Source organism: Bombina bombina, chromosome 2 (genome assembly GCF_027579735.1).
Source record: "Bombina bombina isolate aBomBom1 chromosome 2, aBomBom1.pri, whole genome shotgun sequence".
Lineage (NCBI taxonomy): Eukaryota > Metazoa > Chordata > Amphibia > Anura > Bombinatoridae > Bombina > Bombina bombina.
The window spans coordinates 540,890,387-540,908,487 of record NC_069500.1 but is presented as its reverse complement, the minus strand read 5'-3'; the positions used below and the strand labels follow the sequence as shown (position 1 = coordinate 540,908,487).

At 39.9% G+C, this 18,101-nt stretch overlaps 1 protein-coding gene across 3 annotated transcripts in view; it reads left to right on the top strand.

The window, feature by feature from the left end:
* Window positions 1-18,101, top strand: part of SECISBP2 (SECIS binding protein 2) — a 105,612-nt gene that overhangs the window by 48,844 nt on the left and 38,667 nt on the right. For 2 of the 3 annotated variants that reach the window (XM_053702396.1, XM_053702394.1), the window contains 2 exons: window positions 1,873-2,029; window positions 8,964-9,026. In XM_053702396.1, coding sequence (XP_053558371.1) covers window positions 1,873-2,029; window positions 8,964-9,026 — 220 coding nt within the window. The remainder of the gene's footprint in view (window positions 1-1,872; window positions 2,030-8,963; window positions 9,027-18,101) is intronic. The other variant, XM_053702395.1, reaches the window with a different exon arrangement.

The following is an 18,101-nucleotide window of genomic DNA, read 5'->3' as shown; positions in this document are numbered from 1 at the left end:
GGTTGTGAGGATATTCTTTATGAGCTGCTGTATTGTTACATTTTTACATTAATATATTAATTGTCATGTCTATGTTTAGAATGCAGGTTTACCAAACATGAATGAATAATCAAGCAATCTTATAAAAATGCATTATATGTTTAAAGGGACGTGAAACACTTTAAGATTGTAATGTAAAATGTTTAGAGCCAGATTGCTAGTGGAGTACAAATTAACGCTCCCCCTCGAGCGTTAATTGCGCTAGAAGTAATATTTTTGCGCTCGTATTATGAGTTGAAAGTAAACTGTTTTTTGCTCCGGTAACCCAACTAGCTCCAAAAGACCGAAGTTAGAATATCGCGTGCACATTCACATATTCCCTATAAAAGTCAATGGAGAAAAAAAAGTGAGACAGTGAAACATCCCGGTGGGCATTCTTAAAACTTAGTGGGTTTATGCCCTGACGTTCTAAATAGATGAGACAAATGCTGTGTCAGGGCTTCTTTCTGGCTATTCAAGCTGCAATGGACATCACATCTTGAGAGGTTATCATATGCTTGTGATTTTAATAATGGCGCTGACACTTTTCACTAGACGTAATACCAAAAGAAGATTTAGGGATAAGTAAATGTAGGAAATATTTGTTCAAGCAGCTATATTATTTGGCATTCATTTGCTAGCTTGCTGAACACCAGAGTATAAGGCTAATTGTAACAATTTTTACAAAAAATACAACAAATGTTGCACAACAGAGAAAAGAGCCTAACTCTAGTTTAACAGTTGATACAAAGGTATAGAACTGGAAACATTCAAATAAAAAAAACTTTATTAGAAATAGTCATAAAAAAACAGTCATAAATGCAATAAAATGTAATAAAATTAGCTTAAACCCAGGGTGATAGGTATAAACTGTCTCCACTGATAAATCAAATGGGAAGTCAGATCAGATATTATCAATGCCAAGTGGAAGATTTGCTGTTGCTACTAATACCCAAAATGAATAGGTTAAATAGTTTGTAGCAAAACCACTAAATTAAATCATAGCTAATAAAAAGCTCATTCTATAGCAGAAGCTTGATTACTTTTATTCTGACTGCTGAGGTTAAGGTTAATGGTCATAACAACGGAGGAGACTTGAAATCAATATTATAGCATCTTGGTAAGAAGCATAAAAAGAGGGACTATGCCCACAGTGAAAGTGACCCTAACGCGCGTTTCACAAACACTTCCTCAGAATGCATGTTAGGGGCACTTTCACTGTTGGCAGAGGAAGTGTTTGTGAAACGCGTGTTAGGGGCACTTTCACTGTGGGCATTGTCCCTCTTTTTATGCTGCTTACCAGGATGCTTTAATAATGATTTCACGTCTCCTCTGTTGTTATGACCATTTACCTTAACCTTAGAAGTCAGATTAAAAGTAATCAAGATTCCGCTATAGAAGGAGCATTAATAATAATATCTAACCTGCTTCCTATTTGATTTATCAGTGGAGACAGTTTATACCTAATCACCCTGGGTTTAAGCTATTTTTTTTATTTGAATGTTTCCAATCCTATACCTTTTGTATCAACTTGTTAAACTAGAGTTAGGCTCTTTTCTCTGTTGTGCAACATTTGTTGCATTTTTTTATAAAAACTTTTCTCTAGACACCAGGGCATGGACAGTACTGCACTTATACACCAAGTGGGCAGCAACCTCATTCCACCATAACTCTTCTTGTTCTTATAAATAACTTATTAGTACTTTGGTCAAGGTATACAAATTTATGTGACTTTCACATTTAAAAAAAATAAATTAAAAAATCTTGCAAACAGAATTTGTATGTAGTTCTTGCTTACTTCATTGCTCAGCTGCTCATTATTCTATTATATTGATCTATTATCATTTTATTTAGATTATTTTGAAAGAACGAGAAGAAAGGAAACTAAGACAGTCTTCAGTGACACAGGATGAAGTCTCTACAAGTAAAGATATTTTCTCAGAAGAGGTTGAGTGTTCCACAGAAAACCAGGTCCCATCTGAAGAATCCCTACTTGTTCTTCATAATATTGGTAGGTGGAGGAACCTGAAATACATTTTAAATTAGGATAGATATTGGCTGCACAAACAATGTTTTGATGTGTTTTATGTGGCACATCTAATACCTTATTGTGAGCTCCACCTTTTTTATGAGGCGCGCGCGCGCACACACAGTACATTTAACATTATTATTAAATAAAATAAGACAGTGAATGTCTATTATATATATTTAAAGGACCAGTAAATACAGTAGATTACATAATCAACAAATGCATGATACCAAGACAATGCAGTAGCACTTTGTCTAAACTTCAAATGAGTAGTAGATTTCTCCTGTTAAGTGTGGTCAGTCCACGGGTCATCATTACTTCTGGGATATTAACTCCTCCCCAACAGGAAGTGCAAGAGGATCACCCAGCAGAGCTGCTATATAGCTCCTCCCCTCTACGTCACACCCAGTCATTCTCTTGCACCCAACTAATAGATAGGATGTGTGAGAGGACTGTGGTGATTATACTTAGTTTTTATATCTTCAATCAAAAGTTTGTTATTTTAAAACAGCACCGGAGTGTGTTGTTCCTTCTCAGGTAGAATTTGAAGAAGAATCTACCTGAGTTTTTGTATGATTTTAGCCGGCGTAGTTAAGATCATTTTGCTGTTCTCGGCCATCTGAGGAGTGAGGTAAACTTCAGATCAGGGGACAGCGGGCAGGTTCACCTGCAATGAGGTATGTAGCAGCATATTATTTTCTGAGGAATGGAATTGACTGAGAAAATACTGCCAATACCGATATAATGTAAGTTCAGCCTTAAATGCAGTAGTAGCGACTGGTATCAGGCTGTCATGTATGTATATTTACATTTCAGTATTCTGGGGAATGGTACTTCACTGGGATAATACTGTATGCATAAATTTTTTTTAGCCTAACTTGCAGTGGGAACGACTAGCAACAGGCTTTCTAATGACACTTCATTTATTGATGTTAAACGTTTTGCTGGCATGTTAAATCGTTTAATTATCTGAGGTACTGGGTGAAAAATTGTTTTGGGCACTGTTTTTTCCACTTGGCGGTAGTTTTATTTAAATTAAGACAGTTTACTGATCTCCCTCACTGATGTGTGTGAGGGGGAGGGGCCTATTTTGGCGCTTTTGCTACGCATCAGAAAATTCAGTCACAAGTCTGTTTTCTTCCCTGCATGATCCGGTTCGTCTCTACAGAGCTCAAGGGTCTTCTAAAGTTATTTTGAGGGAGGTAATCACTCACAGCAGACCTGTGAGATTGTGCTTTGACTGTGATAAAAAACGTTTTTATTATGTACTTTTTTTCTGCTATGTAAGGGTTTGTTATTCATTACTATGGGAGCAATCCTTTGCTAAATTGTGTTTTTACCGGAAAGAATTTGAATTTATAATTTCTCCGGTTCATTGTTATTCTACTGTCATAATTTTTTTCTGTGCTTCTTAAAGGCACAGTACGTTTTTTCATATTTCTTGTAAATTGAGTTGAAAAGTATTTCCAAGTTTGCTAGTTTATTGCTAGTGTGTTAAACATGTCTGACTCAGAGGAATATCTCTGTGCTATATGTGCTAAAGCCAAAGTGGAGCCCAATAGAAATTTATGTACTAATTGCATTGATGCTACTTTAAATAAAAGTCAATCTGTACAAATTGAACATCATTCACCAAACAACGAGGGGAAAGTTATGCCGACTAACTTGCCTCACGTGTCAGTACCTGCATCTCCCGCTCGGGTGGTGCGTGATATTGTAACGCCGAGTACTTCAGGGCGGCCATTACAAATCACATTGCAGGACATGGCTAATGTTATAACTGACGTTTTGTCTAAATTACCAGAACTTAGAGGTAAGCGTGATCACTCTGGGATGAGAACAGAGTGCGCTGATAATATTAGGGCCATGTCAGATACTGCGTCACAGTATGCAGAACATGAGGACGGAGAGCTTCAATCTGCAGGTGACGGTTCTGATCCCAATAGAGTGGATTCAGACATTTCTAACTTTAAGTTTAAGCTGGAAAACCTCCGTGTACTGCTAGGGGAGGTATTAGCGGCTCTGAATGATTGTAACACAGTTGCAATCCCAGAGAAATTATGTAGGCTGGATAGATACTATGCGGTACCGGCGAGTACTGACGTATTTCCTATACCTAAGAGGCTTACAGAGATAATTACTAAGGAGTGGGATAGGCCCGGTGTACCCTTTTCCCCCCCTCCTGTATTTAGAAAAATGTTCCCAATAGACGCCACCACACGGGACTTATGGCAGACGGTCCCTAAGGTGGAGGGAGCGGTTTCTACTCTGGCTAAGCGTACCACTATCCCAGTGGAGGATAGCTGTGCCTTTTCAGATCCAATGGATAAAAAATTAGAGGGTTACCTTAAGAAAATGTTTGTGCAACAAGGTTTTATATTGCAACCCCTTGCATGTATTGCGTCTGTCACGGCCGCGGCCGCTTTTTGGTCCGAGTCTCTGGAAGAGACTCTTGACTCAATGACTATAGAGGAGATTTCAAACAAGCTTAAAACTCTTAAGCTAGCTAATTCATTTGTTTCAGATGCCGTAGTACATTTAACTAAACTTACGGCTAAGAATTCCGGATTCGCCATTCAGGCACGCAGAGCACTGTGGCTAAAATCCTGGTCAGCTGACGTTACTTCTAAATCTAAATTACTTAACATACCTTTCAAAGGGCAGACCTTATTCGGGCCCGGTTTGAAAGAAATTATCGCTGACATTACTGGAGGTAAGGGCCATGCTCTACCTCAAGACAGAGCCAAACCTAGGGCTAGACAGTCTAATTTTCGTTCCTTTCGTAATTTCAAGGCAGGAACAGCATCAACTTCCTCTGCACCAAAACAGGAAGGAGCTGCTGCTCGCTACAGACAAGGCTGGAGACCCAACCAGTCCTGGAACAAGGGCAAGCAGGCCAGAAAACCTGCTGCTGCCCCTAAGACAGCATGAAGTGAGGGCCCCCGATCCGGGAACGGATCTAGTGGGGGGCAGACTTTCTCTCTTCGCCCAGGCTTGGGCAAGAGATGTCCAGGATCCCTGGGCGTTAGAGATCATATCTCAGGGATATCTTCTGGACTTCAAAGCCTCTCCCCCAAAAGGGAGATTTCATCTGTCAAGATTGTCAACAAACCAAATAAAGAAAGAGGCGTTTCTACGCTGTGTACAAGATCTTTTTCTAATGGGAGTGATCCATCCGGTTCCGCGGTCGGAACACGGACAGGGGTTTTACTCAAATCTGTTTGTGGTTCCCAAGAAAGAGGGAACCTTCAGACCAATCTTGGATTTAAAGATCCTAAACAAATTCCTAGGAGTTCCATCGTTCAAAATGGAAACTATTCGGACAATCCTACCCATGATCCAAAAGGGTCAGTACATGACCACAGTGGATTTAAAGGATGCTTACCTTCACATACCGATTCACAAAGATCATTACCGGTATCTAAGGTTTGCCTTCCTAGACAGGCATTACCAGTTTGTAGCTCTTCCATTCGGATTGGCTACGGCTCCAAGAATCTTCACAAAGGTTCTGGGTGCTCTTCTGGCGGTACTAAGACCGCGAGGAATTTCGGTAGCTCCGTACCTAGACGACATTCTGATACAAGCTTCAAGCTTTCAAACTGCCAAGTCTCATACAGAGTTAGTACTGGCATTTCTAAGGTCGCATGGATGGAAGGTGAACGAAAAGAAGAGTTCTCTCTTTCCACTCACAAGAGTTCCCTTCTTGGGGACTCTTATAGATTCTGTAGAAATGAAGATTTACCTGACAGAAGAGAGGTTAACAAAGCTTCAAAATGCATGCCGTGTCCTTCATTCCATTCAACACCCGTCAGTAGCTCAATGCATGGAGGTGATCGGCTTAATGGTAGCGGCAATGGACATAGTACCCTTTGCACGCCTTCATCTCAGACCGCTGCAATTGTGCATGCTAAGTCAGTGGAATGGGGATTACTCAGATTTGTCCCCTACTCTGAATCTGGATCAAGAGACCAGAAATTCTCTTCTATGGTGGCTTTCTCGGCCACATCTGTCCAGGGGAATGCCATTCAGCAGGCCGGATTGGACAATTGTAACAACAGACGCCAGCCTACTAGGTTGGGGCGCTGTCGGGAATTCTCTGAAGGCTCAGGGATCATGGACTCAGGAGGAGAGTCTCCTGCCTATAAACATTCTGGAATTGAGAGCAGTTCTCAATGCTCTTCTGGCTTGGCCCCAGTTAACAACTCGGGGGTTCATCAGGTTTCAGTCGGACAACATCACGACTGTAGCTTACATCAACCATCAAGGAGGGACAAGAAGCTCCCTAGCGATGATGGAAGTATCAAAGATAATTCGCTGGGCAGAGTTTCACTCTTGCCACCTGTCAGCAATCCACATCCCGGGAGTGGAGAACTGGGAGGCGGATTTCCTAAGTCGTCAGACTTTTCATCCGGGGGAGTGGGAACTTCATCCGGAGGTCTTTGCCCAAATACTTCGACGTTGGGGCAAACCAGAGATAGATCTCATGGCATCTCGACAGAACGCCAAGCTTCCTTGTTACGGGTCCAGATCCAGGGATCCGGGAGCAGTCCTGATAGATGCTTTGACAGCACCTTGGACCTTCAGGATGGCTTATGTGTTTCCACCCTTCCCGATGCTTCCGCGATTGATTGCCAGAATCAAACAGGAGAGAGCATCGGTGATTCTTATAGCGCCTGCGTGGCCACGCAGGACCTGGTATGCAGATCTAGTGGACATGTCATCCTGTCCACCTTGGTCTCTGCCTCTGAGACAGGACCTTCTAATTCAGGGTCCTTTCAAACATCAAAATCTAATTTCTCTGAAGCTGACTGCTTGGAAATTGAACTCTTGATTTTATCAAAGCGTGGTTTTTCGGAGTCAGTTATTGATACCTTAATACAGGCTAGGAAGCCTGTTACCAGAAAGATTTACCATAAAATATGGCGTAAATACTTACATTGGTGCGAATCCAAGAGTTACTCATGGAGTAAAGTTAGGATTCCTAGGATATTATTCTTTCTACAAGAAGGTTTAGAAAAGGGTTTATCTGCTAGTTCCTTAAAGGGACAGATCTCAGCTCTGTCCATTCTTTTACACAAGCGTCTGTCAGAAGTTCCAGACGTTCAGGCTTTTTGCCAGGCTTTGGCCAGGATTAAGCCTGTGTTTAAAACTGTTGCTCCACCATGGAGCTTAAATTTAGTTCTTAACGTTTTACAGGGTGTTCCGTTTGAACCCCTTCATTCCATTGATATCAAGCTGTTATCTTGGAAAGTTCTGTTTTTAATGGCTATTTCCTCGGCTCGGAGAGTCTCTGAGTTATCTGCTTTACATTGTGATTCTCCTTATCTGATTTTTCATTCAGACAAGGTAGTTCTGCGTACTAAACCTGGGTTCTTACCTAAGGTGGTCACTAACAGGAATATCAATCAAGAGATTGTTGTTCCATCCTTGTGTCCTAATCCTTCTTCAAAGAAGGAACGTCTTCTACACAATCTGGATGTAGTCCGTGCTCTGAAATTTTATTTACAGGCAACTAAAGATTTTCGACAAACGTCTTCCCTGTTTGTCGTTTATTCTGGTCAGAGGAGAGGTCAAAAAGCTTCTGCTACCTCTCTCTCCTTTTGGCTTCGTAGCATAATACATTTAGCTTATGAGACTGCTGGACAGCAGCCTCCTGAAAGAATTACAGCTCATTCTACTAGAGCTGTGGCTTCCACTTGGGCCTTTAAGAATGAGGCCTCTGTTGAACAGATTTGCAAGGCTGCAACTTGGTCTTCTCTTCATACTTTTTCCAAATTTTACAAATTTGACACTTTTGCTTCTTCGGAGGCTGTTTTTGGGAGAAAGGTTCTTCAGGCAGTGGTTCCTTCTGTATAAGATCCTGCCTGTCCCTCCCGTCATCCGTGTACTTTAGCTTTGGTATTGGTATCCCAGAAGTAATGATGACCCGTGGACTGACCACACTTAACAGGAGAAAACATAATTTATGCTTACCTGATAAATTCCTTTCTCCTGTAGTGTGGTCAGTCCACGGCCCGCCCTGTTTTTTATGGCAGGTCTACATTTTTAAATTATACTCCAGTCACCACTGCACCCTTTAGCTTCTCCTTTCTCGTTGGTTCTCGGTCGAATGACTGGGTGTGACGTAGAGGGGAGGAGCTATATAGCAGCTCTGCTGGGTGATCCTCTTGCACTTCCTGTTGGGGAGGAGTTAATATCCCAGAAGTAATGATGACCCGTGGACTGACCACACTACAGGAGAAAGGAATTTATCAGGTAAGCATAAATTATGTTTTTCTTCTGACAAATTTCAGTTATGTCTATTTCCACTCCCACTGCATCATGTGACAGCCATCAGCCAATCACAAATGTATATACGTATATTCTGTAAATTCATGCACATGCGCAGTGACTATAAAATATAAAAAGACTCTGCACGTTTTGTTAATGGAAGTAAATTAGAAAGTTGTTTAAATTGCATGCTCTATCTGAATCATTATAGTTTAATTTTGTCTTGAGTGACCATTTAAGTCTGATAAAAGGAATATAAAAAAAAATATTTTCCTGGTTTAAAAGGGGATAAATCTTGGATAAAAGTCATAAAATCTTGAAATGCAATTTTAAAGTTAGTACAGATAAAAAAAAACTTTATCCAAACTACTTGGGGCGGGAAAAGGTTTGGATTTTGGAATAGTTGTATATTTGCATCTGTAAAATGGGACAACTGGGAGAGGGGATGGGACCAAGTGTAAACCACAATGTCTTATGCCAATATTTACATAATACAGCTTATACATGCAACCTAAAGGTACTTATATCATTTTAATACTCATATGTACATTACATTATTATCACAAAGGTAGTACAGTACTGTAATCAGAAATGTAATACTTGCTTTGAATAAATGTAGGCTATTCTTTGCATCTTTTTATTTTAGAACTCAAAACACAAGTCAAAGACACAGACAGAGAAGATTGTGACTTACTGGCAGGAAAAAATGGCAAGTTTTAATAAAAAAATGTTTTATATATTTTTTATTTTAATGAAAATCTGGATATTGGAATAATTCTGGATTTGGCAATTTGTACCTGTAGTATCTTTAATCCCTATTTTCAAGTATCATGGGCTTAAATAAATTATTTGGGATGTGTTCCCTGTTAAGAATTTTTAAAAAGAGAGTATGTGATTCTGTGAGAAGTAGTGTTTTATCTTGCCGAAAGTTTATATTAAAATTATAATAAAAGTACACTTGTTTCTTCTATAAGGTACGTCGAGTCCACGGATTCATCCTTTACTTGTGGGATATTATCCTCCTGCTAACAGGAAGGGGCAAAGAGCACCACAGCAGAGCTGTCTATATAGCTCCTCCCTTAGCTCCACCCCCCAGTCATTCTCTTTGCCTACTCTAAGTACTAGGAAGGGTAAAGTGAAAGAGGTGATAAAATGATAGTTTTTAATTTCTTCAAGCAAGAGTTTTTTTGTTCTAAATGGTACCGGTGTGTACTATTTACTCTCAGGCAGCAGATGGACCTAATCCTTCCTCTAAGAAGGAGCGTCTGTTGCACAACATGGACGTGGTTCGTGCTTTGAAGTTTTACTTGCAAGCAACCAAAGATTTCCGTCAAACGTCTTCTTTGTTTGTTGTCTATTCTGGAAAACGTAGAGGTCAAAAAGCTACGGCTACCTCTTTCTTTTTGGCTGAAAAGCATCATCCGTTTGGCATACGAGACTGCTGGACAGCAGCCTCCTGAAAGGATTACAGCTCACTCTACTAGAGCGGTGGCTTCCACATTGGCTTTTAAAAATGATGCTTCTGTTGAACAGATTTGTAAGGCTGCGACTTGGTCTTCGCTTCATACCTTTTCCAAATTTTTCAAATTTTATACTTTTGCTTCTTCGGAGGCTATTTTTGGGAGAAAAGTTCTTCAAGCAGTGGTGCCTTCTGTTTAACCATCTGTCTTGTCCCTCCCGTTCATCCGTGTCCTGTAGCTTTGGTATTGTATCCCACAAGTAAAGGGTGAATCCGTGGACTCGTCGTACCTTGTAGAAGAAAAGTAAATTTATGCTTACCTGATAAATTAATTTCTTCTATGGTACGACGAGTCCACGGCCCGCCCTGTCATTTTAAGACAGATTATATTTTTTGATTTTAAACTTCAGTCATCTCTGCACCTTGTAGTTTCTCCTTTTTTCTTCCTGTACCTTCGGTCGAATGACTGGGGGGTGGAGCTAAGGGAGGAGCTATATAGATAGCTCTGTTGTGGTGCTCTTTGCCATTTCCTGTTAGCAGGAGGATAATATCCCACAAGTAAAGGATGAATCCGTGGACTCGTCGTACCATAGAAGAAATTAATTTATCAGGTAAGCATAAATTTACTTTTTTTGTACTTTATTATAAACATCTGGGCTACCCCAATTTCAAGCAGTATGTGCTTACAGGAACATTAAACATTGCTTAACCTCCATTACTATGCTTTATACCCTGCCTCCCTCTATACACTGTATTCCAGTACTGACCTGTTTGCACATCTGCAGCAACTCTTTCAGATACCTGCAGTTAAACCTAGGTTTCAAAATGGCACCCATAAACAGAGGGGGGTGCATGAAATGTGTTAAATGTCCATTTAAAAGGATATGAAATCTAAATGTAGCCACCAATCAGCATGCATGACCCAGGCGCTGAACAAAAAATGGACCAGCTCCTAAGCTTACATTCCTCCTTTGTTCAAATAAATATACCAAGAGAATGAAGAAAAAAATATAATAGGAGTAAATTAGAAAGTTGCTTAAAATTGCTGCTCTATATGAATCATGAAAGAAAAAATTTGGGTTTCATATCCCTTTAAGTATAGGATTTCAGCCTACAATTTTATCTGACTTATGCTGATAACTACTGAGTGATTTGTCTGGCATATAAAGTGAATATGTTCATATTTTATTTTGTATTTTAAGTTGCTTTACATATCCTTGCCAATTAGACTTTAACGTTATGAACAGTATAAACGCTGATAAAATATAATAACTGGTGTCACTTTGTAGTTAAAGGGATAGTCTAGTCAAAATTAAACTTTCGTGATTCAGATAGAGCATGCAATTTTAAGAAACTTTTTAATTTGCTCCTATTATCAATTTTTCCTCTTCTCTTGGTATCTTTATTTGAGAAAGCAACAACGTAAGCTTAGGAGCCTGCCAATTTTTGGTTCAGCACATGGGTAGCACTTGCTGATTGGTGGATACATTTAGACATATTACAAGTGGAGCGCTAAATTATCACGCGCCAGCAAATGGGCAAATTTGCCATTACAAGTGGCGGGTTATTGCTACCGCGAACTCTGGTTAATTAGATGATTTCTCGTTCATTTTCTAAAAGTGCCCCAAATGCTCTCAAAATAGAGGGCATTATAGTTCTTTATTTAAAAAAAAAAAACTTGCTATTTTTATTTTATAATAATAAAACTGCACTAGGCAGTTTTGGGGTTTTAAAGTGTGCTCGTGTGTGGTGTTAGAAAATAAAACGGCACTTAACAGTGCCTTTACATAGCGGTCTATATATTTATTTATGTGTCAATTTGTGTAAATATATAAATGCTGCAATCGCTGCACTACTTACCCCCTTTGCTGCGCTTAGGTTCAAAATGAGGCTCCCATTGGTGCATATGGAAGCGTGCTCTCATAATACTTGAGCAGCACCCTTTCTGCATTTCAGTATCTTTAGTAATCCACTGTATGCCGGAAACAACTGTCAAGACAACCGGACTCTAAACCGCTGTCAGAGGTAATTGCATGGCACAACTACTTACAATGCAAACCTTTGCAAGGCCTTAGCAGTAAATACAATTAAATCTAAGGATTCAGAATATGCTGAAAGTAATTTTTTTATTTTATAATGGTTCAAAACTAGTACACAAAAAGTCTCTGAAGTCTACATGGATCCCAACTTCACACTCGGTGCTTCTTCAGCAATTTGTGCTGCAATAAATCATGGTGCAGCTTATATCATGTTGGTTTATTTTTTTATATCCTCTGCAGTTTTGCGGCACTTATGTTTTTATTGTCTTTTGCTTTGCCTCATGCTTACAACTTCATTTATATCTCCATTTCCATTAAGCACAAGTTTGCTTTCAACCCATGTGTGCCCATCATTTAATTTAAAGGAACAGTAAAGTAACTTTCATGATTTAGACAGAAAAAATAAATTGTAAACAATTTTCTAATTTACTTCTGTTATCTAATTTTGCTTCATTTTCCTGGTATCCTTTTGTTGAAAAGCATAACTAGGTAGGCTCAGGAGCAGCATTATACTTTTTGGCACTAGGTGATGATTGGTGGCTGCACTTATATGCCTTTTTGTCATTGGCTCACCCAATGTGTTTGTCTAACTCTCAGTTATGCATTGCTGCTCCTTTAATAAAGGATACTAAGTGAGTGAAGCAAATTTGAAAAAAGAAGTAAATTAAAATTGTATGCTCTGAACAAAAACTGTTGGGTTTCATGTCCCTTTAACACATTATTACTAGCTCTTATGGCTGACCGATTGCACCTTAATGCCATCCATGGTTTTATATAAAAAATTATATAAAATGTCCCACATGTACAGTTAAGTAAATGGATAATAAATGTCATACTATGTCAAGAAATATTTAGTTCTAAATAGTTTTTGTTAGCGTGGGATGATAAAAAGGCTGAGCCCTTTTGCATAATGTTGCAAGTGTTACAGCTGGGCATCTAGAGCCGCCTATTCTTTGGAATTCAACCACCTACCTGTTTTTATAGATATGTGTTGGGTCAGATTTCATTAAAATATCTCTGCCCCTTTTGAAACCAATACTGGGTGCTGCTCAGTCTTTGAATGGTAATTTAGTTTTTGAAGATATCTCCTAATGTTGTCCAAGTATCCCCAATCTGTTCGTCAGATTGTGAAAATGTGGTTGTTGGATCCCTTTATTTTGGGCAATAAAAGCTCCTCTTGTGCTTGGCAAAATATTGCTACAATAAATAAAAGAATGCCAGTTGGTATTGCTGTTGTGTTTTTTTTTTGCAGGCACTTTTAGTGTGAGGAGTTATTTATTTTATTGATGGCTCAGTGATCCATTTTTAGTAACGGATTATGTACTTTTATTGGGGGTTTTATTGTTTGTTTTTAAGCCTGTTTTCAAGAAAGTTGTTTTTAAAAAATAAAAAAAGGCTTTTTTTGTCAGCTGTAGGACCGCCCCTTTTTAGGGAGTTTCTGATTCTTTGATGTCAGAGTATTTTTGGCGCTTTTCTTCACTTCCTGTAGAGTGAGGTGCGCATATTTCAGATGGCTCTACTGTTTAGAAGGCTTCTTGCTGTTTTTGCTTCTCTGGAATCCAGATTGTTTATTTTCCTCTGTTTGTTGCAGGACAGGTAGGGCACCTCAGTAATTCTGCTGAGGTGTAGTGTGTTTCCTGGGGTATATTTTCTTGATTTGGTAAATTTTAAAGGCATTTATTTAAGAACCTATTTTTTGTTCTGTATTATATCCTTTGTTAAAAGATAAAAAAAGTTAGATTTTTTATTTTGCTTCTTTTTTAGTATTATGGATCAAGAGACTGTGCAGGATGTTACCTGTAGCTTATGTTTTGATGCCCAGGTGGAACCCCAGTACCCTTTTGTTCTTCAAGTATTGAAAGAACTTTAGCTTATAGAAATAGACTTTTTGACCCTTAGCCATTATTACTTAAGGTGGATGCTGTTCAGGAGCTTCCTGTTTCAGATGTTCCACAGCTGTCTCCGCAAGCATCCCAATCCTATTCATCTGCACATGCAGTGCCATGGGTTTCCTCTCATGCTCCGTCTGGGGTTACTTTGCAAGATATTGCTGCCCAGGTATCCTCTGCTGTATCTGAGGCGCTGTCTGCTTTTCCCATGCTGCAGGGAAAATGCAAAAGTAAATTTAAAGAAACAGTAAGTAATGTTTCTGATCCTGAAGTGGCTAATCAGAAGTCTGAGGATGATGTTTCTTCTGGTACATCTGAGGGTGAAATCTTGGATTCAGGCAGTATAATTCCTTCTACTGATGCTGAAGTTGTGTCCTTCAGGTTTAAGCTGGAACACCTCCGCTTGTTACTTAAGGAGGTTTTGGCTACCTTGGATGACTCCGATTCTACTATCATTGTTAACCCTAAGAAGTCTAGTAAGCTGAACAAGTATTTTTATGTTCCCTCTGTGGTGGAGGTATTTCCTATTCCAGACCGTGCTTCTGAGATTATTGCATGGGATTGAGAGAGACCTGGTATTTTTTTTTCTCTATCTCCTATTTTTAAGAAAATGTTTCCTATAGCTGACTCTATTAAGCAGTCGTGGCAAATGGTTCCTAAGGTGGAAGGAGCTATTTCCACTTTGGCTAAGAGGACCACTATTCCCATAGAGGATCGTTGTTCTTTTAAGGATCCAATGGATAAGAAATTGGAGGCATTATTAAAGAAAATGTTCACCAAGGTCTTCAATGGCAGCCTGCGGTGTGTATTGCTACTGTTACCAGCGCAGCAGCTTACTTATTTGATGCCTTGTCTGATTCTATTCAGACAGATACTCCTCTTGAGGCGATCCAGAACAGGATTAAGGCTCTTAAGTTAATCAATTCCTTTATTACGGATGCTTCCTTACAGGTCATTAAACTGGGAGCAAAAATGTCTGGTTTTGCAGTTTTAGCTTGCAGAGCCCTTTGGTTAAAATTCTGGTCTGCGGATGTTTCTTCTATTTTTTGTTTGGCTGAAATTATTTTAGATATCACAGGAGGAAAGAGATCTTTTCTTCCTCAGGATAGGAAGAATAGGCAGAAGGGGCGTCTGAGTAATTTTCGTAACCCTCCACTTCCTCTTTCAAGCAGGAACTATCCAAGTCTTCCTGGAAGTCTGGTTAGTCTTGGAACAAGGGGAAACAGTCTAAGAAACCTGCGGCTGACTCCAAGTCAGCATGAAGGGTCGGCCCCTGATCCAGGAACAGATCTAGTAGGGGGCAATTATTTCTAAATTTGCTCAGGCTTGGATACGAGATATCCCAGACCTGTTGACCGTGGAAATTGTATCTCAGGGGTACAAGATAGAATTCAAGACTTTTCCTCCCAGAGGCAGGTTTCTTCTCTCAAGATTATCTATAGACCAGATAAAGAGAGAGGCGTTCTTAAATTGTATCAAGGATCTTTTTGCCCTGGGAGTTATAGTTCCAGTTCCTCTGCAGAAACAGAGTCTGGGATTTTATTCAAATCTGTTTGTGGTTCCCAAGAAAGAGGGGACTTTCAGACCTATTTTAGACAAGTTCCTCAGAGTACCATCCATCAAGATGGAGACTATACGTTCCATTCTTCCCTTGGTTCAAGAGGGTCAGTTCATGACAACCATAGACCTAAAGGATGCGTACCTTCATGTTCCCATCCACAGGGATCATCACAAGTTTCTGAGATTCGTTTTTCTAGACAAGCACTTTCAGTTTGTGGCTCTTCCATTCTGCCTTGCCACAGCTCCCAGAATTTTCTCAAAGGTCCTAAGGGCTCTGTTGTCAGTAATCCGGTCTCGAGGCATTGCAGTGGCATCATATCTGGACGACATTCTGGTTCTGGCGCTGTCTTTTCAACAAGCAAGCTCTCATATGGAGATCTTGTTGTCTTTTCTTCACTCCCACGGTTGGAAGGTGAATTTGGGAAAGAGTTCTCTGATTCCAGCCACAAGAGCAGTGTTCTTAAGGACCATAATAGACTCCCTACTAATGAAGAACTTTCTGACAGAGGTTAGAAAAACAAAGATCTTCGGCTCTTGTCTTGTCCTTCAGTCCTCTCCTCGGCTGTCAGTGGCTCTATGTATGGAGGTAATTGGTCTGATGGTAGCTCCATGGACATCATTCCGTTTGCTCGGTTCCATCTCAGACCTCTGCATTTATGTATGTTAAGGCAATGGAACGAGGACTATGCGGATCTGTCTTCGCAAATAGTTCTTGAGACAACCACCACAGAAGAGACTCCCTTGTCCCCTGATCAAGAACACCTCTCCAAGTGAACTTGCTTTCGCAGACTTTCCTGGGTGATCGTGACCACGGATGCCAGCCTTCTAGGTTGGGGAACAATTTGGGGGTCATTGAAGACTCAGGGTCTTTGCACTCGGGAGGAGTCAGTTCTCCCTATAAACATTCTAGAACTGAGAGCAATTTTCAATGCTCTATTGGCCTGGCCTCAGTTAGCCTTAGCCCGGTTTATCAGGTTCCAGTCAGACAACATAACATCGGTGGCATACATCAACCACCAGGGGGGAACTCGGAGTTCCTTGGCCATGACAGAGGTGGCCCGGATAATCCAGTGGGCGGAGTCTCACAACTGTTGCCTTTCTGCGATCCACATCCCAGGAGTGGACAATTGGGAGGCGGATTTTCTGAGCCGACAGACCTTTCATCCAGACAATAGAATGCGAGCTCAATCCTATTGGCTGATTGGATCAGCCAATAGGATTGAACTTCAATCCTATTGGCTGATTGCATCATCCAATAGGATTTTTTCTACCTTAATTCCAATCGGAATCTAAGGGACGCCATCTTGGATGACGTCATTTAAAGGAACCTTCATTCAGTAAGAAGACTCCGGATGAAGAGGATGCTCCGCGTCGGATGCCTTGAAGATGGAGCTGCTCCGCATCGGATGGATGAAGACTTCTGCCCGTCTAGAGGACCATTTCGCCTGGCTTGTATGAAAACTTCTCCCGGGTTCGTTGAGGACTTCGGCCCGGTTGAATGAAGACTTCTGCCGCTTCCATGAGGATGGATGTCCGGTCTTCAGAACAGTAAGTGGCTTTTATTTTTAGGTTAGGGCTTTGGGCCGCAAAAGAGCTAACTGCCCTTTTAAGGGCAATGCCCATCCAAATGCCCTTTTCAGGGCAATGGGTAGCTTAGGTTTTTTTAGTTAGGTTTTTATTTGGGGGGTTGGTTGTGTGGGTGGAGGGTTTTACTGTTGGGGGGTGTTTGTATTTTTTTTACAGGTAACAGATCTTATTACTTTGGGGCAATGCCCCGCAAAAGGCCCTTTTAAGGGCTATTGATATTTTAGTTTAGGCTAGGTTTTTTTGTTTTTTTTTGATAGGGCTATTAGATTAGGTGTAATTAGTTTAAAGATCTGGAATTTGTTTTGTTTTTTCTGTAATTTAGCTAATTTAATTTAATTTATTTAATTGTATTTAATTTAGGGAATTTATTTAATTGTAGGGTTAGGTGTTAGTGTAACTTAGGTAAGGTTTTATTTTACAGGTCAATTTGTCTTTATTTTAGCTAGGTAGTTATTAAATATTTATTAACTATTTAATAACTATTCTACCTAGTTAAAATAAATACAAACTTGCCTGTAAAATTAAAAATAAACCCTAAGCTAGCTACAATGTAACTATTAGTTATATTGTAGCTAGCTTAGGGTTTATTTTATAGGTAAGTAGTTTTAAATAGGAATAATGTAGTTAATGATAGGAATTTTATTTAGATTTATTTAAATTATATTTAAGTTAGGGGGTGTTAGGGTTATTATGGAGATTGTTTTTACTCTAATTGTAACCTTTTGGGCATGAAGTGGTTAATTTAATTTCTGCTCCTGCCTATAAAGGCTTAGGGTTGAGACATAGACTATAGTCTATGAGTAAGCGCCTATAGAGGGCGTGAAACATGTTAGACTGATTGTCCTCCTCCTGCCATGTCTGCATGTGTTTTTTAGCTGGATAAATAAAGTATTTTTTTGATTTTAAACGCATATTACGGTCAGGAGTTGTACCTGCCGCTTTTTTTCATTGGTGTTAGGGTTAGACTTAGATTTAGGGGTTAATACATTTAATATAGTGGCGGCGACGTTGGGTACGGCAGATTAGGGGTTAATAAATGTAGGTAGGTGGCGGCAATGCTATGGATAGCAGATTAGGGGTTAATATTATTTAACTAGTGTTTGCGAAGCGGGAGTGCGGCCGTTTAGGGGTTAATATGTTTATTATAGTGGCGGCAATGTCCGGAGCGGCAGATTAGGGGTTAAAAAATTTATTTTAGTATTTGCGATGCGGGAGGGGTTAATAGGTAGTTTATGGGTGTTAGTGTACTT